The 22,218-nt window shown below is 40.2% G+C and overlaps 2 protein-coding genes across 10 annotated transcripts in view; one reads left to right on the top strand and one right to left on the bottom strand.

Annotated features, from left to right (window-relative positions):
* The window catches only part of RAB3GAP1 (RAB3 GTPase activating protein catalytic subunit 1), a 111,472-nt gene extending 109,537 nt beyond the window's left edge, over window positions 1-1,935 (bottom strand). For 2 of the 3 annotated variants that reach the window (XM_042948540.1, XM_042948543.1), the window contains exons 1-2: window positions 1,899-1,935; window positions 1,743-1,798 (exon numbers count right to left, since the gene is read on the bottom strand). In XM_042948540.1, coding sequence (XP_042804474.1) covers window positions 1,743-1,798; window positions 1,899-1,916 — 74 coding nt within the window. In that variant the 5' untranslated portion in view covers window positions 1,917-1,935. The remainder of the gene's footprint in view (window positions 1-1,742; window positions 1,799-1,898) is intronic. The other variant, XM_042948541.1, reaches the window with a different exon arrangement.
* Window positions 1,936-11,736: 9,801 nt separating this feature from the next.
* Window positions 11,737-22,218, top strand: part of MAP3K19 (mitogen-activated protein kinase kinase kinase 19) — a 63,805-nt gene continuing 53,323 nt past the window's right edge. For 6 of the 7 annotated variants that reach the window (XR_006205421.1, XR_006205420.1, XM_042948538.1 and 3 more), the window contains exons 1-2: window positions 11,737-13,005; window positions 18,563-18,785. Coding sequence is in view for 5 of the 7 variants with exons in the window: in XM_042948538.1 (XP_042804472.1) it covers window positions 18,585-18,785 (201 nt within the window). In the remaining 2 variants the exon portion in view is untranslated. The remainder of the gene's footprint in view (window positions 13,006-18,562; window positions 18,786-22,218) is intronic. The other variant, XM_042948535.1, reaches the window with a different exon arrangement.

The following is a 22,218-nucleotide window of genomic DNA, read 5'->3' as shown; positions in this document are numbered from 1 at the left end:
TTCTTATTTCAATTTTAATTACAGACTTATGTGTATCATTATTTGACTCATGTCTGTCTCCTTCATTAGACTGTATGTTAAGAGCAGGAATTGTCTATTTTTATTGATCACATCCCTATGCCCTGCACTGTATTTGACAAACTGGCACTCAATAAATATTTCTGCAAAGGATAAGTGATTAAAAAGTTAGGTGGTTTTTTTTTTTTAATTTTTTTTTTAATGTTTGTTTATCTTTGAGAGAGAGAGAGAGAGAGAGAGAGAGACATAATGCGAGCGGGTGAGGGCAAAGAGAGCGGGAGACACAGAATCCGAAGCAGACTGCAAGCTCTGATCAGGGTGCCTACACATGGATCAGGGTGTCTAGGTGGCTCAGTTGATTAAGAATCTGACTTTGGCTCAGGCTATGATCTCGTGGTTCCTGGGTTCAAGCCTGGAATCAGGCTCTGTGCTGACAGCTCAGAGCCTAGGTCCCGCTTCAGATTCTGTATCTCCCTCCCTCCCTCCCACCCACCCCCCCCCCCCCGTCAAAATAAACAAATAAACCTAAAAAAAAGAATCCCAGGGGTAACCTAGGTAGTTCAGTCGCTTAAGGGTCCAACTTCAGCTCAGGTCATGATCTCATGGTTCAGGAGTTCGAGGCTCTGTCCAGCTCTGTGCAGACAGTTCTGAACCTGTGACCTGCTTGGGATTCTGTGTCTCCCTCTCTCTCTTCCCCTCCCCCTGCCTCTCTCTCAAAAATAAAATAAACATTAAAAAACTCAAAAAAAAAAAAAAAAAAAAACAACCCCACACAGATCAAAGGTTTTATTTTGTTCTTTTCCATTAATATTAAACATTCTGGACACAGAATATCTACCCAATACAGCCTTGCCAGAATGATTATGTCTAATTGACTTTTCTTTTTTGGGGGGCACCACAAATCAAACTATTACACCAGCAGGGATCTTTTATATTTTACTATGTCATCTAATGACATAACATGTACAAATTTCCTCTCCAACCAGAAAGATTACAAAATGTTCCAACAAACTAAATATTGATCGGACACCCAGAAGGGTCTCTGTGATACCGACCAGAAAGTTTCTCCATCTAAGCTATCACTCCTCCACAAAGCTGGGTTTCAACTAATTTCAATGATACAACGATTTCTCTCAGCTGTTCAGAGAGGTTTGCTGAGCAGAGGAAGCCTGGGCACATGACCCACTGAAATGCAACAACTTGAACCGAAGGGTTCCAAAGCCATCTGCAGCCTGTCTTAAAAGGTTATTCTAAAAGACCGGATGGAGATGGTGGGAAAGTAGCAGATGGACAACCACCAGCACTATGAAGGCCTCCTCCAGAAATGGATATGCGACGTACACAGAAGGAAAAGGCAGCTGCGAAGTTCACTGCTTATGATCACAAAATGTGTTAAACGGAAATGAAAACAGGAACGGACGTGGTAGCCACGAACATTGTTTCTGCGGGTGGGCAACAACCGTTCTAAGGAAAGTGCTCTCAGAGTAAACAAAACTTTTTCTGAAAGCCGCATCTCAGGTGTTTGGCTGATGGGGGCGGGCCCGGGCTGTTCAGACGCAAGAGGCTTACTTACAGCTGCCTAGAGACCGGAGGAGACGCAGAGCTGGGGGCTCGCGGGTCTTACTTTTACCGCAGAATTAGTGTCACGTGTGGTCTATGTTGGGGAAGTGGCACGAAGACTCCGGGGCCCAAGGTACTGATAACCAAGGATACGACTCACTCACCTTTCCCATTCCGAGGCAGTGGTGAAGTCCGTGATCTCAAATACCTCGGACTCGGGCTACGGGAAAAGGAAGGAAAGAAAAACAGATTCAGCCCCGGGGCGCTGACACGGAAGAGAGAACTTACAGGCAGGGATAGAAAGAGAGCAAACGCCTCACCTCACTGTCGGCCGCCATCTTGAGGAGCGCCGCGAAGGGCGCTAGGTATGCTGGGAAGAAGAGCAGGGCGTTTGGGGAAGGGGGGAAAGGAGGGCGGGGCCGGGCCTCGGCGCAGCACCGCCCCCTGGTAGTGAGTCCTGTTTGGAAGTCGTCAAAGGCTGCAATCATTTGATTTAGAACAAACAAACAAAAAAGCTTTGAATTTGAAATATTCCTGTAAAGTAATGAATTCAGGAAAAGAACACAAGCAAAGAGGTAAGACAAGGTCCTAGATTCCTGTGGATAAAATTATATTAAAAACTCCAGGGGCGCTTGGGTGGCTCAGTGAAGCGTCGAACTTCAGCTCAGGTCATGATTTCCTGTTAGTGAGTTTTGAGCCCTGCGTCGGGCTCTCTGCTGACAGCCCAGAGCCTGGAGCCTGCTTGGAATTCTGTCTTCCCCTCTCTTTCTGTCCCTCCCCTGCTAGTGCTCTCTCTCTCAAAAATAAATAAACATTAAAAAAAAAATTTTTTTTAACCTCAACCACGTTGAATTGAATTTTTCATTAAACATCTGTTTATTGATTGCAAGGCTCAGAGCTAGGTGTTGTAATGTCCACCCTCCTCTACCTCCCTCAAAGAATTTACACAGTTGGTTCAGTCATGAGATAAAGTCGTGCTAGTTTTCTGGTTTCTGGGAAAAGCAACATACTGTTCAATGAATACTTCATTTTTTAAGCCATTGAGGAACAGAAGGGGTGGCAGCTAGCAGTTGACAATTATAATTCATACATACTGAAGTATATGTCATGAAATGACACCATGTCTAGGATTTGCTTGAAAATAACGGGAGGGGGAAATGAGTAGGGCTAGGAATAAAACCAGATTAGATATTAGTGGATAATAGTTTAAGCTAATGATGTGTACATGGGTGTTTATACTATTCTCCCTACTTCTTTTAGGTCTGATAATTTTCATGATTACAAATTTAAGAAGATTAAATCTCATTTAAGTTTTGCAACCTACAAAAAGGAAATTGGTGATAGAAGACTAAGAAATTCAGCTTCAGCAATAAAAAAATTTAATCTTAAAATAAGCATTAGATATATCAGAAATTTGATGATATAGATAGGGCAGATGAGGAATCTAAGGTCAGAAGAATTTTAACAACAATAGGTATTGCTAGTGCCAAACCTTGAACCCTTGTCTTCTAATGTTCCTTCTAGTTTCTGCCTACCATATCAATGAGGGATTGTGAGTTACTACTGCAGCAGTCTTTCCCAAGAGGTCTCAACTTGCATCCTCCATTCATTTTACAAGCACTTATTAAACACCTAACTATAAGCCAGTCACTGTGCTAGAATAGTAAGTTGTATTGTAGATGTGGTCCCTGACCTCAAGGAACTCAGGGTCTAATAAGGAAACCAGAAGTTTGCTGCACAACAGAAGAGGTGCTGCATATATCAGCATTAGTATTAGCAACACAAGGTCAATGGTAATCTTGACAAGAAGAATCTTGGAGGAGAGCAGAAGGATAAGATATCATAACCAGGTTGGGAGTGGGGAAGGCTTCTAAGTATGTCCAGAGGCTCGAAGGTAGGAAAGTCTGATCTGACCAATGAACCAAAAGTGAGCACTTAGAGCACAGTATTGGTGATGCAGTTGGAGACATAGGAATGGGCCAGACCATATAGGGCACTCTAGGCCAAGATTGGACTTTATTTGAAGCACAGTGAAAGTCACTGAAATGTTTTAAGCAAGAGACCAACGTGATCCAATTTACATTTTGCAAAAGTCTAGATGCTTTATGAACAGAACCAGGGGAGGGTTGCAAAAAGAAGTAGGGACAGCTGGTGACTATTAAAGCATCCAGTGAAAGATGATGGTGTGAAGGCTTGGACTAGGGTGGTTAGCACACATGGTGACTTATTTGATATGCATTTTGGAGATATGATAGACAGGACTTGATGATGGATTAAAAGTAGAGATAAGGGAGGGGTGCCTGGGTGGCTCAGTCGGTTGAGCATCCGACTTCAGCTCAGGTCATGATCTCATGGTCTGTGAGTTCAAGCCAAGCGTCAGGCTCTGTGCTTACAGCTCAGAGCCTGGAGCCTGCTTCAGATTCTGTGTCTCCCTCTCTGCCCCTCCCATGCTTGTGCTCTGTCTATCTCTCTCTCCCTCTCTCAAAAATAAATAAACATTTAAAAATAATAAAAGTAGAGATAAGGGAAAGGAGGGAATCAAAGATAATTTTCAGGTTTCTGGCCCAAGGAAATGTGTCGGGATGATGCCATTTCCTGAGATGAACAAGACTGGATGGAGCAAGGCAACCAGTGTTTGCTTTGGGAAGTGTGAAGTGCAACAGGTTTGTAAGATACTCAAGGAGAGTTGTTAAGGAGAAAACTGAGTGTAAGACTAGGACTCAGAGGCAAGACCTGAGGGTGAAGATAATAATTTGGTAGATTTTAAGACACAAGAACAGATGAAGTGATTTAAGAAAAGAATATAGGGGCGCCTGGGTGGCTCAGTCGGTTAAGCGTCTGACTTCAGCTCAGGTCACGATCTCGTGGTCCATGAGTTCGATCCCCGCATCGGCCTCTGGGCTGATGGCTCAGAGCCTGGAGCCTGCTTCCGATTCTGTGTCTCCCTCTCTCTCTGCCCCTCCCCCGTTCATGCTGTCTCTCTCTGTCTCAAAAATAAATAAAACGTTAAAAAAATTTTTTAAAGAAGAATATAGAAAGAGAAGAAAAGAAGCCTCATCTGAAGACCTGAAAACATTTTATATTTAGAGGATGGATAAAGGAAATGTATGCCATGAAAGAGGGAGGAAAGTAATGGCTAGAGAAATAGGAAAGCAAGGAAAGAGGATGGCACAGAACCCAAGAGAAGAGTATGTTTCAAGACAGTAAATATTGAGTCCTGAAAAGCAAGTAAGAGAAAGATAGGGTCAAGGGTGATCAATTGTTATTGTTTCTTGGGGTTTTCCTTTGTCTTTGAGGCAGAGGAGAGCAGATATGTTTGTGTACTGATGATAATCTAAGAAACTGATGATGAAAGGGAGGTGGGAGAGTTGAAGTTCCTGTGAAGGTGAGAGAGGAGGAAATCCAGAGCTGGTGGCACCATTTACATTCCCTTGGGAAGTCCTGCTTCAGAAGGGACTCCCCACCCCTACCCCATGAGTAGCACTCCCTGGAGTTATGTGCAGCAAGGTGGAATTCAGAGCATGTATACCAGTGAAGGAAGGATATGTGGTTAGGTTGGCTTTTTTTGAGAAGAGAAAGAAGGGAAGAAAAAATGGGTAGAGACATAGACACTGGAAGATTTGTACATACCAAAGGAGGAGAGTTACTTGTTCACTTCACTTTTTAAGATTCCCACCAACTGAAATAAGTCTGTAGGTTTTAAGGTCAGACAAATCCAGGTTCAGCCATATACTAACTACAGTAGATGACTTGGGGAAAATTACTTAACTCCTATAAACCCCAGTGCCTTCATTAGTAAAATAGGACTTCTAAGACCTCTTATTGCAAAGGATTATGGCAAAGATTTTCTATGTCTCTATGTAAAATGGTTAGCACAGTGTCCTGGCATGTAGTAGATGATCGACTGTGGTGGTAGCATTTATAATGAATGCACCATGAAAACCAGAAAATGCTACTCACATGTAAAGCAGTACTTTGTTTTTTTTTATATTAAATATAATTTATTGTCAAATTTATTTCCATACAACACCAGTGCTCATCCCAGCACGTGTCCTCCTCAATGCCCATCACCCACTTTCCCCTCCCTCCCACCCCCCATCAACCCTCAGTTTGTTCTCAGTATTTAAGAGTCTCTTATGGTTTGCCTCCCTCCCTGTAACTTCTTTTCCCCTTGCCCCTCCTCCATGGTCCTCTGTTAAGTTTCTCAGGATCCACATATGAGTGAAAACATATGGTATCTGTCTTTCTCTGCCTGACTTACTTCGCTTAGCATAATACTCTCCAGTTCCATCCATGTTGCCACAAATGGCCATATTTCATTCTTTCTCATTGCCAAGTAGTATTCCACTGTATATATAAACCACATCTTCTTTATCCGTTCATCAGTTGATGGACATTTAGGCTCTTTCCATAATTTGGCTATTGTTAAAAGTGCTGCTATAAACATTGGGGTACAAGTGCCCCTATGCATCAGCACTCCTGTATCCCTTGAGTAAATTCCTAGCAGTGCTATTGCTGGGTCATAGGGTAGATCTATTTTTAATTTTTTGAGGAACATCAACCCTGTCTTCCAGAGTGGCTGCACCAGTTTGCGTTCCCACCAACAGTGCAAGAGAGTTCCTGTTTCTCCACATCCTCTCCAGCATCTATAGTCTCCTGATTTGTTAATTTTAGCCACTCCGACCGGCGTGAGGTGGTATCTCAGTGTGGTTTTGAGCATTACTTTGTTTTTCCTCCCTGCTTATCCATGAAGAAGTTTCAGTACATACCAAAATCAGAAACTAAAAAATCACAAAGACTTTGCTACATGAAGTTAAATCTTAGAAACTGTATGAAATCGCTTTCTTGAGTTGCTAGGTAAAGTTTTCTTCTGAGATATTTTTGGCTTCTTGTCTTCTCCCTGGAGAAACTTTTAAAATAAGTTATTTGCTAAAGCAAAGTGTGAAACCAGGATGCTAATGATGTAAAGTACCCAGGGGAGACACACTTTTATTAGATTTTCACTGGTTCACAAGGCAGAAAAGATTTTGTTTCTTCAGTATTAAGAGCTCTTTTGCTATACATCCAAAGGCAAGGGTTTTTCTGTTGCAAGCACATTTCCTCCCTGGCATAATTTTCAGTTATTTCAAGGTGTTAACCAGTAATAGCCAGGGGGAGAATTTTGACGCATAGGCAATTTAAGGGATTAGATGCCTGGAAAAAAATCACCGTTGGTTTAGTCCTCAGAGAAATGTGGGGGCATAACAGTTTAATTAGGTCTTAGTGAGATAGCAAATATTGTGAGAGGAGAAAGAGCAGTGGGACTACACCATCCCCATCTACCTGGATGCCTCTGTACCGCGACAGCAACTACAATAGAAGGTACACCTGGAAGACAAACACCTGCTATGAAAATAAGAAACCCTTAAGAGAGAAATCTCTAAAGCACAATTTTCAGACAGCATTTGTTTTCACTCATTCAGTAATATTAATCAAGTCATAGCAATGGTCAATCCTACGGAGGTATTCAAAGACTAATCCCTGCCCTCGAGGTGCTCATAGTCTGAGATAAGACATAAATATAATATGGTTTAGAAAGAGATGCGTGATGGCTAATCCAACTTCTTAAAACTCTTTTTTAAATCAAGTGATTGAAAAATATCCAAGTGACCTTTCAGAACACACAATATTTTCATTCTCTCTTTTTCTTTTAATGTTTATTTATTTTTGAAACAGTGCAAGCAGAGGAGGGCAGAGAGAGAGGGAGATGGAGGATCCAAAAGGGGCTCTGTGCTGAGAGCCCGATGGGGGGTTTGAACTCATGAACTGTGAGATCATGACCTCAGCCAAAGTCAGACTCTTTACCAACTAAGCCACCCAGGTGCCCCACACAATATTTTACATTCTAAACAAGTGCTCCACTATTTCTTGAACTAGAAAGAGGTACAGTCACCAAGGCAAGGAATCTCTGGAGAATTTTAAGAGAAATGATTAAACTCCATTCTTGTTAGAGAGAGTGAACTCTTTTAGCCACAGATGATTAATAAAGGCAAGATTTTGGGTCTAATCCCAACCTTCTTTTGCATTGTGCTGTTTGTTCTAAGGTTCATTAACTACTTCTACATTAATAGTATCTTCAATTGCTTGCTGATCTTCTCAGATCCCTTTTAAGTTATTTATTTTGAGAGGTAATGAGAGAGAGAGAAAGAGAGAGAGAGAGAGCGAGCATGGTGGGGGTGGGCACAGAGAAAAAGAATCCCAAACAGGCTCCCCACAGTCAGCACAGAGCCCAACCTGGGGCTCGAACTCACAAACTGTGAGATCATGACCTGAGCTGAAATCAAGAGCTGGACGCTTAACCAACTGAGCCACCCAGGCACCCCTGCTCGGATCCCTTTTAACATTCACTTCAGTTTAGTTTCTAACTAAACTACATGGGCTAATTTCCATCTCATCTGCATCTGCCATTTTGCTGCAGATAATCTCCTATTTTCCATTTATCTCTGTTCTTTGCATTGGCCCACTTATGTACTGCAATATACTGCCTGGTAAGAGATCCTTAAATCACTATTTGTCACCAGAGGTAGACCTAAGAATCATATTTTAATTTAAATTGTTCAAGTGTTATACAAGTAATGAGAATGTCTTCTCATAAAAAAGTTCAAATCATATGTTTAAAACAAATGGCCTCCTTGACTGTCTTTTCAATTCTCATATCCTCAAGATAAAATTGCTCATACGAGTTAAGCATGAGTTTTTTCAGACCTCTTCCTATGTTTTACATACATATTTGTGTATTTGAAAAATATATTCTTACCTTCTTTTTAATCAATTTTTTGCACAAATAAGAATGTCTTATTCTAAGTGTTTTTCTTATTCTAAGGCGTTCTTCTAAGTGTTTTACTCATATTTAATTCGTTTCATTCTTATAATTGCCCTGTGACGTAGATAATGTTCTTATTATACACCCTTACTTTACAGATGACGAAACAGGCTGAAAGAGCATTGGTAACTTGCCCAAGCTGTATGTCTGCTAAGTGATCAGGCTGGCTCCTGAGCGTGTGCTCCCAACCACATCATGCAAGTATCATGTTACTGTATATGCATTATTCGGCAACCCGCTTTTTTTTTTACTAAACTATATGACTTGGATCCCATTTAAGACATGATATAAAGCTCTTTCCTCCTTTTTTAATCTGCTGCACAGCATTCCAGATTCAAAGCATAGATGTACTACTTTTTATTTGTCTTCTGTGACTTGACATGTAAGTGATCTACTGTTTAAAGCTATTAATAACATCCTTCAGGATGCCTGGGTGGCTCAGTCGGTTGAGCATCTGACTCTTGATTCTGGCTCAGGTCATGATCCCAGGGTTGTGGGATCGAACCCCACATTGGGCTCTGTGCTGAGCATGGAGCCTGCTTGAGATTCATATTCTCTCTCTCTCTCTCTCTCCCCCTCCCTCCCTCTGGCCATCCCTCCCCTGCAAAAACATAATAATTAAAAAAATAACATCCTTAGATGGATGACAAGTACGTGGGGGCTCATTATACTATACTGTTTACTTTGCATGTTTGAAATTTTCCAAAATAAATTTTCTAAAAAAAGTTTTCTGAAAAAAAACTAGGGTAAAATTTCATTATACCTGAATCTTTATGATCACATGTCAGAATGCACCCTGTAGCAATGCTCTAGGGTGAATACTGAGAAATGGGGATACCAAGCTGAAGAATGTGTGCATTTTAAAAGGTAATAAAGGGGCGCCTGGGTGGCTCAGTCGGTTAAGCCTCTGACTTCCACTCAGGTCATGATCTCACAGTTTGTGAGTTTGCCCCGCATCGGGTTCTATGCTGGCAGCTCGGAGCATGGAGCCTGCTTTGGATTCTGTGTCTACCTCTCTCTCTGTCCATCCCCTACTCATTCTGTCTCTCAAAAAACGAGCAAATTTTTTAAGGTAATAGATAGCACCAGATTGCAATGTCCAAAGTGAATGTTACAAATTTACATACCCTCTAATAGTGTATAATTGTAGCCATTTTTTCACACATTTAATATTATAATAACTCTCTTAAATTTTTGTCAGTATGCTAAACAAAACATGGTTTGATTTATGTTTTCCTGATCCCTGGTGAGCTTAGCCAGTTTTACAAGTGTTTCTTGGCCATTTGTATTCATCTCCTATAAAGAGTAATTTCACATCTTTCACTTGTTTTTCTTTGGTCATTTATCTTTTCGGCCATTGATTTAGGTTATGTCACCATCATATTTTTCCTGACCCATTTTAATAATCTTTAATCATTTCTATCTGCACCTCTTCTTCAATTAATTTTCATTCTTGCAGTCAGGAGGATCTTCCTAAAATACAGATATGATCACATCTCTCCATGAATAAAATCTTTTAATTGTCTCCCAGTTCAGCTGGAAATAGTCCCACTTCCCCTCCACCCCACCCCTACCATCCCCCCGAGCCCTGCCATGTGTGTTCTGCTTTTCAAACACACACACGTGAAACAGTATTTTCAGCGTTTCATGCTTTTATCTTTCCCCTGGACATGCTGTTGTTTAGTTTATCCTGCAGTATCGTTCCATCTGTGATTTTCCTGGTGAACTATTTGTCCTTCAAATTCAGCTCAGATAATTCTCTGAAGGCTCCCTATGCCTTTCTGTTATGGGCTGAACTGTGTTCCCCCAAAATTTATATGCTGAAACCCTAATCCCTAGAACCCCAGCATGTGACTATATTTGGAGTTGACTTGCAAAGATGTGATTAAGTTAATGGGACCATTAGGGTGGCCCCTGATCTAATCATGTGGGTGTTTTTATTAAAAAGAAAAAAAAAGAGATTAGGCCATGTGGAGAGACATCAGGGGTGCCTGTGCACAGAGAAAAGACCGTATGAGAACAGTAAGAATCAGCCACCAGCAAGCCAAGGAGAGGAGCCTCAGGAGATAACAAATCTGCCAACACCTTGATCTTGGATTTCTTAGCCTGTAGGACTGTGAGAACTGTTGCTTAAGCCACCAAGTCTGTGGTATTTTGTTATGGAAGGCCTAGCAAACTAATTAATATACCCCAGCCCTTCCAACTCAGAAAGCTAGACATTCCCCTTCCATGCTTCCCTAGAGCCTACTACATAGCTCTGTGGCAGCCTTATCTCCTAATACAATACAGGAGTCTCCCCTTGTCCTCAGTCTTGCTTTCCCCAGTTTCAGTTCCCCAAGGTCAACCACCCTCAGGAAGCATAATATCCTCCTTCTGATGGATTGTCAGCAGGTCAGTAGTAGCCTAACACTACAGCACAATGCCTGCGTTGTTAACATACTTCATCTCATCACATAGGCATTTGATCATCTCACAGCATCCTAAGAATGGTGAGCACAGGACAATAAATTGTTCTGAGAGACAGAAAGACAATGTTGATATAAGTTTTATTACAGTATCATGTCATAATTGTTCTATTTTCTTATTTTCTTAGTAATTATTGTTGCTGATCTCTTACTGTGCCTAATTTACAGTTAAACTTTATTATAGGTACAATCTGAGGTTTCAGGCATCCACTGAGAGTCATGAAGCATATCCCCTGACAATAAGGGGGGACTACTGGATTGTCCTTGTTTGCATGCTTATCTTGCCACTGTTTCTGAAAACTCATGTTTCTTGAAAAAAACATGATTTGAATGAATGACTGTTTCTCAAAATGAGAGACAAGAGAAGGATTACTGTTTTTAGGAACCGACACAAAGATTCATGGATTGCGGACCAGCCTAAGCCCAAAGATAACACTGCAGAAATCCTAAACATGAGAAAGTACAGTACTTATAACTTCCTCTTGGCATAAAAGCTAAGAAAAAATACCATTCCTGCTGGCAGCAGAAACAAGGAAGTTTGTAGAAAGTAAAATAGAGAGGGATACTGGGGTGGCTCTGTCGGTTGAGCTTTCGACTCTTGATTTCAGCTCAGGTCATGATCCCAAAGTCATGGGGTTGAGCCCTACATTGGGCTCTGCGCTGAGCATGGAACTTGCTTGGGATTCTTTCTCTTTCTCTCTCCCTCTGTCCCTCTCCCCCTGCTGTCTTTCTCTTGCTAAAATAAAAGTAAAAAACAGAAAGTAAAACAGAGTAACAACCTGCATGTGCTTGGATTAGCGTTAAAGTGCTCCAGGCTGAATGGGTGATGGAAGAGTATACATAAACCTAGCAATCTCTGAGTGGTCTTTTACCCTGAAGTGTTCATTCATTTGAGGAGTATGTGAGTGAGTGAGTGTGGGTGTGGGTGTTGCGTGTTAACATAGTAAGTGGTGAATATTTCAACATTGCAGTCAGGTTGCTTTGATTCAGGCCCTAGTGCCGCCATTTATTAGCTTAAATTTCTTCTAAGCCTCAATGTTCTCATCTGTAAAATGGGTGAATAATGATGATTATAGAATCAACTCCTTGGCGCTGTTGTAAGGGTTAAATGACGTCATTCATGTAAAGGACTAACCTAGTAAGCATTTAATAAATGTTAGCTGTTACTATGGTAAAGTATTTTTTTCACCTTCTTCAGTTGAACATATAAAACAAGTACATCTGTAGAATAAAACCCCCTGCATCCTCCAGTAAGTTGCATTAAAAAATCTAGCAGCATACAAATGGCAGATGACCCTATGTTTTAGAGTGCCTGAGTCTACTTCCTCATGAGAGTGTTTTTGTTGTCCAGAATTTAAAGTCTCTTTCAGCTGGGTTTATTAGCGTTTATGACTGGGACAAACATGCAATCTGCTAACTGAAGACCTTGTTTGGGAATATCACAACTCTAGACAAGAAATATGTTCTCATGTAAGAATTTCCATTCACTGGTGCTTTTTCAAATATGACTCTAAGAATGCAACCAGGGTTTGGGGTTAACCTGTTGGTTTCTCTCATGCTGCAATTTATATTCAGATTCAGAAAGGCATCCTTCTAGCACATTATGGCAATTACAAAGGTATGGTTTTCCTGGAGAAAATTTCATTGGATAAGATGATAACGGCAGTTGTGCCAACCATGGAAGGACACTAACATCCAACTCTTTTAAGCACTTAAATGGCAGCTTTGAAGAGTGTACAGTGCTTGTTTTCCTTCCTGGACAAGATTGTCCTGCCTTCAATTCTCAAAGCTAAATGCACAGTGGATGGTTGCCTGGGTGACAGCCTGTAAACTAAGCAGTCTCTTTGCAGCTAACTGAAGGGTTTGTGCACACAGAACCAGCTTTAATTATTTTTTTAAGTACTTTGAGCTGTGCAACATTGGAAAATAATCAAAGAAAAAAAATCTATATCTATGCTGCTTTTAAATGGATCCCTCACTGAAGTGTTGGTTGACAGCTGCCCCAGAAATCTGCCACCAAAAATTAGGATGACGTGGACTGCTGTTTTTCTCCATCTTTCTTCAACTGTGTATCAGCTCCCACAGCAAAACACGACATAGGTAAGCCAAATCTCCTTTTCAGCCCACTTTAGGTAATGCCATATGTTGCAACATTTTTTTCTCCCCAAAGGTTGTCCCAGAGGAGGAACATCAGGTAAACTGATAGAGGAAACTGTCCTAATCTCAAATAATTATATCCTTAGAGTTGCCGTAATAAACTATCTTTGATTTTTCAAATATTGAGACAATCCTTTCTAATATTTAGGCGATCTAGATCACAAGCTAAACTGGTAAGGGGAAGAAAAGTATACAATACTTGGTTCGATTTAAATATACCTAGGGACAATCTTTTATTTTAGTTTAGTCACTTAAATACGTGATAACTTTACATGATATAAATCTTCTTGTAAATATTCAGTATGATATATATGAGTCCTAGCCGTATTTTCTCAACGTGAAAGGAGATTCCCGTTGCTCTAAGTCTTAATTACATAAGATGTCAAATGAAATGTAAGCAGGGTAATAAGATACTTTGTTTTACAAGTAGGTTCGATGTGGGGCTCGAACTCATGAACTAGGATGTCATGACCTGAGCTGAAGTCAGACACTTAACCAACTGAGCCACCTAGATGCCCCTAGTTTATTTCTTTTTAAAACATTTTTTAAATTCCAGGGGCACCTGGCTGGCTCAGTCGGTAGAACATACAACTCTTAAACTCAGGGTCAGGGGTTCAAGCCTCACATTGGTCATGGAGCCTACTTTTAAAAAATTTAATTCCAGTGTAGTTAAAATTACAGCCTTATATTAGTTTGGTTTAAATCTTAATGTTTGTTTTTTATTGAAATAGTAGATACTACTTGTGAAATGCTCTCACTCGAAGGTTACATTAAAGAATTAAACCACAACTCTAAACACTTATTGTCATTTCATTGCTAAGGGTAATAACTTTGGAAAGAAATTCCTTTGGGGGTTTATTTTCACTTTATGAGTAAACTGGTGATATAAATATATATTTATTGCCTAGTCATTATTTGAGTATCTGATTTTTAGCTTTACTGAAAGACAGGTTTTAATTATTCTTTATTTCTGAAGGTGTTTCTTTTACCTGTGATATTGCAAGTACCGTTGCACTTTCCAAAATAAGTACATAAATTCATGCTTGAAGCTGTTTGCTGGGACAGATATGTATACTGATTTTAAATTTATCTATGGCCTAATTTCAAGTGTATCATTTGATCCTTCATCCCTTAGGAAAGTTCCAAGTACACTGCTTATTCAATGCTAATGTTAATGATGATTAAGTGACAGCAATCAACCGAATGTCTGCTTCCCTTAGAAGAACTTAAAGAAAATAGGCAGGCCCTACCAGTGAGAGTATAAATTGATACAGCTATTCTGGGGAATAATCTGGCAGTATTTAGTGAAATTAGGTATATTCGGCTCATTCACCTGAGGGAAACTTCTGCACAGTGTATAACATGGCCTGAACAAGTGTATTTCTGCAGTGCTGTTTATGGAGTGGGAAGTTGGAGGCAACTTCCATGTCCATAACCAAGGGACGGGATAATAAAGTATGGTAGAAGCATACTATACAGCCATTAGAAGCAAACAACCAGAGGTGCATGTAAGTATAAGGTTAAAGCTTAAAAACAAAGCGTTAAGTTAAAAAGTAAGCAACAAGATCTATATATTACAATACATGCACACATACATAACAGCACCATATGCCTTTAAAGATATCTGCATGTCTGAGGCTTCTTGTGCACATTCGATTGGGTCTTGTGAGGCACAGGGGAGCGGGAAAGAAGATCAAAAGTGAAGAAAGAAAAAATAAAATAAAACAAGAGGAAAGCTAGACCCAGCCCAGTACTGCTAATGGGTATGATTAACCCCAACCTTTCTAGCTAGGATCCAAACAAGGAGATGAAAATAGGCGTATTTTACAAATGTTCCTTTAAATGCCAGTTGCGTTAAGTCTTTTTGGGCACTAGCGCCCACACATCTCCCGTGTGATATCTCATTTTGCCAACGTCTGTGCTTCGTTTTCCTCATCTGTAAAATATGGATAATAATCTTCCTCTCCTGATGGTGTTGTTTGGAATAAAATAGATAAACTATATATAAATTATTTAGAATAACATATGGCATGTACTCAGCATTCAATAAATGTTGGATATTACTGCTGTAATTATTACGTTATCATTATGTAATGGTACTTTGTTTTTTTTTAATGTATGAGATTTATTGTCAAATTGGTTTCCATACAACACCCAGTGCTCATCCCAAAAGATGCCCTCTTCAATACCCATCACCCACCCTCCCCACCCTCCCACCCCCATGTAATGGTACTTTGAACAAAAGTAAGGAGAGACTTGAGGAATTGATTCTCTATTTCAGCTTATTCTCTATTAGAAATTTAGGGGGAAAGAATGGGTATTTATCCTAGGAAGTTTATGTCAAAAGGATTACATGGTAATGTTAAATACCAATAATAAAATAAAATGAATTGCAAGAAAGATTGTGGATTGGATTCTCATCACTGGGTCAATGTTTCCAGAAGTTGTCTAATGATAGAAATCACCTGAATGCTCGCACAAAGAAAGGTATACCCTGGAAATGGTAAAAAAAATAAAATAAAATAAAATAATAATAATAACAAGTGGTTGCCAGGGGTTGAGGGACAGGGACAGCGGGTTGAATAGATAGAGCACAAAAGATTTCTAGGGGAAACTACTCTAAATAATATATAGGTGGATATATATCGTTATACATTTGTCCAAAGTCCTAGAGTGTACAGCACCAAGAGTGAGCCCTAAGAGTAAATTCTGAACTTTACATAATAATGATGTGTCAATGTAGGTTCATCAGTTGTCACAAATGGACCATTGTGGTGCTGGATGTTGATAATGGGGAGGCTATGTATGTGTGGTGTCAAAGAGTATATGGGAACTCTCTACCCTTTCGACTCAGTTGTGTAGTGAACCTAAAACTGCTCCAAAAAATAAAGTCTATTTAAAATGAATCAATAGGAGCGCCTAGGTGGCTCAGTCCAACTTCTGCACAGGTCATGATCTCGCCGTTTGTGAGCTGGAGCCCCACATCTGGCTCTCTGCTATCAGCATAGAGCCTGCTTTGGATCCTCTGTCCCCCTCTATGTCTGCCCCTCCCCTGCTCGTTCCCTCTCTCTGTCTCTCTCTCTCAAAAGTAATAAACATTTTTTTAAAAAACCTGAGTCTATTAAAAAATAAATAAAACCAGCATATTATTATTTTTTAAATTAAAACAAAGAATGCGGAGAGTCTCCAGCCTCAAACCATACATACTAAATCAAAAAGAACCTGGGGATCTTTATTCATAACAAAGGGACAGCATAATTCTTATGCTCAAGCTAGTTTAGGAAACTGCACTAAATTAAGGCCACATTTCTTTGATTCAAGGAAACAAGATATCCTATTTACCTTCTGGCTCTGTTGCTGACCTCATCGATTATCATTCTGTAAAAACAAATGCCCCCCTCCCCCAGCATCAGGTCTTCCCCAGTTGCTCAAACACTGCCTCTTGGACTCATTTTCATTTTTCATGGTCGATCAGTCACAAACCCTTTAAGCTTTACTTTCAATTTTTATTTTTGCCTTTCTATATCATAATAACCTTCCCAAAGTCCCACTGTTCCTAAAACACACTCCTTTTTTAAAAAATGTTTATTTCTGAGACAGAGCATGAGTGGGGAGGGGCAGAGAGAGAGGGAGACACAGAATGTGAAGCAGGCTCCAGGCTCTGAGCTGTCAGCACAGAGCCTGATGCAGGGCTTGAACCCACAAACCATGAGATCATGACCTGAGCTGAAGTCAGTTGCTCAACTGACTGAGCCACCCAGGCACCCCATACAACACACTACTTAAAACTCTCTATGGGCTTCCCATCCTGGTTAGAAGTAGTATAAATTCCCATCTGGTCCACTTTCTCCTCATTGACCCTGGGTACTGGCCTTGTTCCTGCCCTTTCCCTCATCAAAACTGTCTTTTCCTCTTCTCTCCAGCTCTCCAAATATTATCGATACCTTTTTTCCCATGGAGTGCTTCAGCCGTGTGGCCATTCCATTTCTCTGACATCATAAGATTCATTATTTGTTGCTTGCTTTGACTCTTAACCATGCATTTTTTCTCACAGTTTGTCTTAACTACATTAAAAAAAATTTTTTTTAATGTTTATTTTTGAGAGAGAGAGAGACAGAGTGCAAGCAGGGGTGGGGCAGAGAGAGAGAGAGACACACAGAATCCAAAGCAGGCTCCAGGCCCTGAGCTGTCAGCACAGAGCCTGATGCAGGGCTCATATTCATGAATCGTGAGGTCATGACCTGAGCCAAAGTCGGAGGCTTAACCAACTGAGCCACCCAGGCACCCCATTGCTTTAACTATTTTATGTTATTTTTGATTGTGAATAGGTCAATAAAAGCAACTGAAGGACATATAGTATCCTCTTAAACGAATGGATGAATTTATCAAATAGTACTATGTCTGGAGTCAAGTACATGTTCTCTTTGGAAAAAAAAGCTCTATGTAGTCTGGTCTATGAATTCTGAAGCCATTTGTGTATTTAGAACATTAAAGGCCAATTCTAGACATTTTCTTGCTTATTTTTGTTAACTTTTATCTACAAAGTTGTACTACGAAATGGGCTTTTTGTTCTCTTGCTTTCAACAAAATGCCAGTTCATTGCAAGTAAATTGCCCATTCAATGAAATAGCGTGTGTCTACATGCAGTGACTATGGTATTGGAAGCTGAAGTTGGAATATAGGGTCTGATACATGATTTTTTGCTGTTTCCAGCAGCAAGAGGCTCCATGGAGAAGGTAATCTGGTGATTTCAAAAATTGCAGTCTAAGATATTCAATGATTTGGAAAACCAAAATGGGATGTTTAAAATAAGGACTTTCCTGGAAAATCTAGAACAGTGGCCACCATGCTCTTCAATGACTCACACTGTATTAGAGTCATTGCGTATACAAAAGTGTAAGGCATGGAATGTCCCTGCTGCTGAGGAGTTTATAATATTGTTAGGAAAATAGGACTTTCATAAAGAAAATAGTTACAGGGATTTTACTAATCAATGCTAGAGAAAATAAAATCCTGCAAGAATTTTCACCAAAGAATGTGCCAACTCTTTGTATATAGTATTTCAGATCCTCACCAACCATTTGAAGAGGAAATTGTCATTTCCATTTTAGTGATGAGGAAATTAAATTTGGGGAAGTTGAATGACATGCTCAAGGTTACACAGTTGGGAATCTATGGATGAGGGATTGAAACCCAAATTCTTTCAGGCTCCAGAGCCTATGCTCTTTCCATTCTGGTGTAGATCCATCCTTTCTTCTCCTATACCACAGCAGATCTCACAAAGTGATGGTGAAAATTGTTATTTCTAATTTAAAACGTATGCAAAAAACCAAGGCTGGTGGGATTATTGAGTTTTCCTCTTTTTCAAAATTGTCTTTAAAACTGTTACAATATTTTATACATAAAAGAGGGAAAGAGGTGACACTAAAGATAGACTATGTTACATTTGAACCACCCATGCTTTGTTGACTCTCATTTAATTGTTTCTCTTCTTTGCCAGGCAAATTTATGGACTTAGCAAGATGAATAAAAATAAACTGATTCATGATTTCCTGGAAGTAGTTTCAAGGGGTGATGTGGAACTCATCTGTGACTATATTAGTAAAGTCCATTCCATCCTTGGAAACCTTAACTTTCAGCATCCAACGACTGGAAATACACCTCTCATTACTGCAGCAGAAGAAAATCTAACAGAGGTACCATGTGATGTCCTGGGCCCATGGGTAATCTTCTAAGCTAAAGATTCCAAGAATGAGATGTTTGTGAATAGCATAATCACTTACCTCCATGAAAGAATGCCTGAAGACAGGCTTCAAGGGGGATAGGAAAGGGCTTAGAATGAGGACACTAGGATGAATAAGACACATTTCACTCAACACAGCAGGCTGATGCCTCTGTAATGTCTTGAGAGTCTAAATGCGTGTGAACCCTCAGCCCTGCCTGGCCATCTCAATTAGCCTCTCTCTTCACTGTATTCTTAGCTTTTTTTCTCTTCTGGCTCCTTCCTATTAACACTTTTTAAACAAATAATAAAATGTAGCGTATATGCTAATATATATATATATGTATGCAAATATATATATGTACACAACTTATATATATATACAACGTAGCATATATGCTAATATATATACATATATACAACTTAAACACAAATGACAGTAGCACCCAGGTACCTACCATCCAAGCCAAAAATTAGAACGTTGCCTTGCCTCAAAAGCCCTTTATGTGCTCCTCTTGAATTGTGTCCCCCACCCTTCATAATCGTTATCCTGAATTTTAGGGTAATCATTTCCTTGGTTTTGCCATCTCTGCTTATATTCCTAAATAATGCATAATGTACTTTTTCCTGTTTTTGAACTTTATAAAAACAAACTTATACTACATGTGTTCCTCTGTAACTTGCTCCTTCTCTTCATTATTTGTTCTTTTCTTAAAATGTAATTTATTGTCAAATTGGTTTCCATACAACACCCAGTGCTCATCCCAACAAGTACCCTTCTCCCTGCGCATCACCTACTTTCCCCTCTCCCCGACCCCCCCCCCATCTACTCTTAGTTTGTTCTCGGTCTTTAAGAGTCTCTTATGGTTTGCCTCCCTCCCTGTCTGTAACTTTTTTTTTCCCCTTCCATTCCCCCATGGTCTTCTGTTAAGATGTGGTTTGTATATACACTGAAATACTACTTGGCAATGAGAAAGAATAAAATCTTGCCATTTGCAGCAACGTGGATGGAACTGGAGGGTATTATGCTAAGTGAAATAAACCAAGCAGAGAAAGACAGATACCATATGTTTTCACTCATATGTGGATCATTATTGGTTTTTGAGATTCACCCATTTTGAGACATGTAGTTATGGGTTTTCACTTTTACTGATATCTAGTATTCTATTTATGCCACAACTTATCTGTCTCTCCTACTTTGATGGACACATGTGTGCTGTCCATATTTATGTTATTACTGACAATGATGCTACTTTCCATTAGAACTTAACGTGCTTAGATATCTCCTTTTTGATGACATATAAACAAACACTGATCCCACATCGTCCTCTAATCACATCCTTTCCTCTCTCAGACCTCTTCATCTGCAGACCTATGTCAAGAACTATGAAAGATGTAAGATTTTACCATACTTACAAGCTAACAGGTTAGCCTGCTCCAATTTCTTAGACCCTTGGCATAAGGAACAAAACTGGTTCAGAGACAAAGGGCAGTTTATTACTCATAACAATAACATTAGGCAGAGTATTATCAGTTTTGTATCATTTACCTTGGTCCTGATTCCCACAGGATGGTAGGAAGAGGACCAGATGACCTCTGCTCAAACAGTAGGTTGGATTGCAGGGGAGGAACTCTAAATTTAGGGAACACAAATCTCCTATAGTAAGGAGTAGTAAGCTACTCCTTGCTTGAGAGGGAGATATCTTCCAAGGCTGTTCACTATACAGCTTGAAAAGAGACCCTGGGACAAAGGCAGTCAATGCCTCTGCTCATAAGACTTGTAGAAATGTGAGAGACCAAGGGAGACTTGTCTCCTGAAAATATCTACCCTTCATTTATACATTGTCTTGGCTTCTGGTGAATTTTCCCATGAGCATACCACTCTGACTAATCTGATCAACAGAGGCTGGAACCAAATCCATTAATTTGTCTCATACAACATTCAGTTAAAACTGCTGTCAATAGAACTCCAAGGAGCAGAATGAGGCCATACTGTAGATTAGCATCAACCATGCAATCCATGGTCCTGAACACCACCAGCTGAACAAATCCCATAAACCAGATGGTTTTCTCCTTAAGTTTCTCTGTTGATCTTCTCACTTGGTCCAAGTCATCAACCCAAGTATAAAAGTCTGTATTAGCCATTGCACAGACTTCATCTTGGCCCACAAGGAGGAAGACTAGGGCAATTTTATCATTCATAACAACCCTGACCATTGTCTTGACTGATGACCTGAATGTCCTGCAGAGGTGAGGTGGTATCATTGATAAGTTTAGGTAAAGGCAGGAACAAATTTTGTTCTACTTTTTCTAATTGGACATCTGTCTTAGCGATAATTGTCCACAGTGGCACATAAATGACAAGTCAGCCACCCCTCTGGGAAGCTCCCTCAAGTAACCTGGCAGCATCATTTTGGGGAGAGCTCTGAAGTCATCTGAGGCTACATCATCTACTGATGGTATTTACTTAAAGATTTGAAGGTCTCTTATGACCACCCCTAAAGCGTAAGTCATCATGTTTTCAGGAGGCATGTAAGTTAATGCCAGGTTTCTCTACAAAAAATATAATCCTGGGGTATCCCTTGGGGACAAAAAGGTGTGCTTATAATTGTTGGGCCCCTCTGAGTGGGACCTACATTAGTCAAGGGGCACAGGTTGACAATGTCTCCCTGTGATCTCTCAACTGGCTGGTAGATCTTAGGATTCCCAATTCAATCTGAATAATGGAGTCTGGCTCTTGATTTAGGAGAATTATCAGTCCTATTTGTCCCTGCCAACAGCCAGGCAGCATTCATGCACCCTACAGAATGAGGAGTGGTGGCTGCAGGGATGGTAGTGGGAAGAAATCTGGAGGTGTAGACAAGTGTTTTTTAGATGGAAAGTGCAAGAGGCAAAGCTGTTGGCTGCAGTTAGTAATAGACTTCCTGGTAAGGCTAAGGAAATTGGCAATCATGTCATGAACAGGGATGTTTGGCAAGGGATAGAAGACCTAGTAGTCAGTTACTTTTAAGTTGCTTTGAATGGTTTGGGAGAGACACACCAGGACATTTTCTTTCATGAGGGAAATTCCCAGGGTGGTTCTGAAGAGCAAAGGTCATCAATGTCCCTCCCTTCCCTATACTTCATGGGACTGAAGATGTTCTCTTTTTAGGTACCAGGGTCATTGCTTTCCCTCAACCACCACAAAGACTGTGTATCCCATTTCAATGGCTGCAACTTCACCCCTGTGTCTGAAACAGAGTTCTCTACTTTGTGCCCAGTCTGTATTGATGGCTGTGTTGCCATGTCTAATAAGATGATGGGTTCAGGCAGCAATGGAGGCAATCTGGGTTGTGCAGGATCGTTCACTAGTTTTATTCCGGTCTGTCTCATCAGAGAATGGATCCTTGCATTGGAGTTCTACATGAGTTGACCCAGACAATTTATTTCCATAG

Source organism: Panthera leo, chromosome C1, assembly GCF_018350215.1.
Source record: "Panthera leo isolate Ple1 chromosome C1, P.leo_Ple1_pat1.1, whole genome shotgun sequence".
NCBI lineage: Eukaryota > Metazoa > Chordata > Mammalia > Carnivora > Felidae > Panthera > Panthera leo.
Note: the sequence above shows the minus strand (reverse complement) of the source record. Positions and strands in the feature narration are given on the sequence as shown.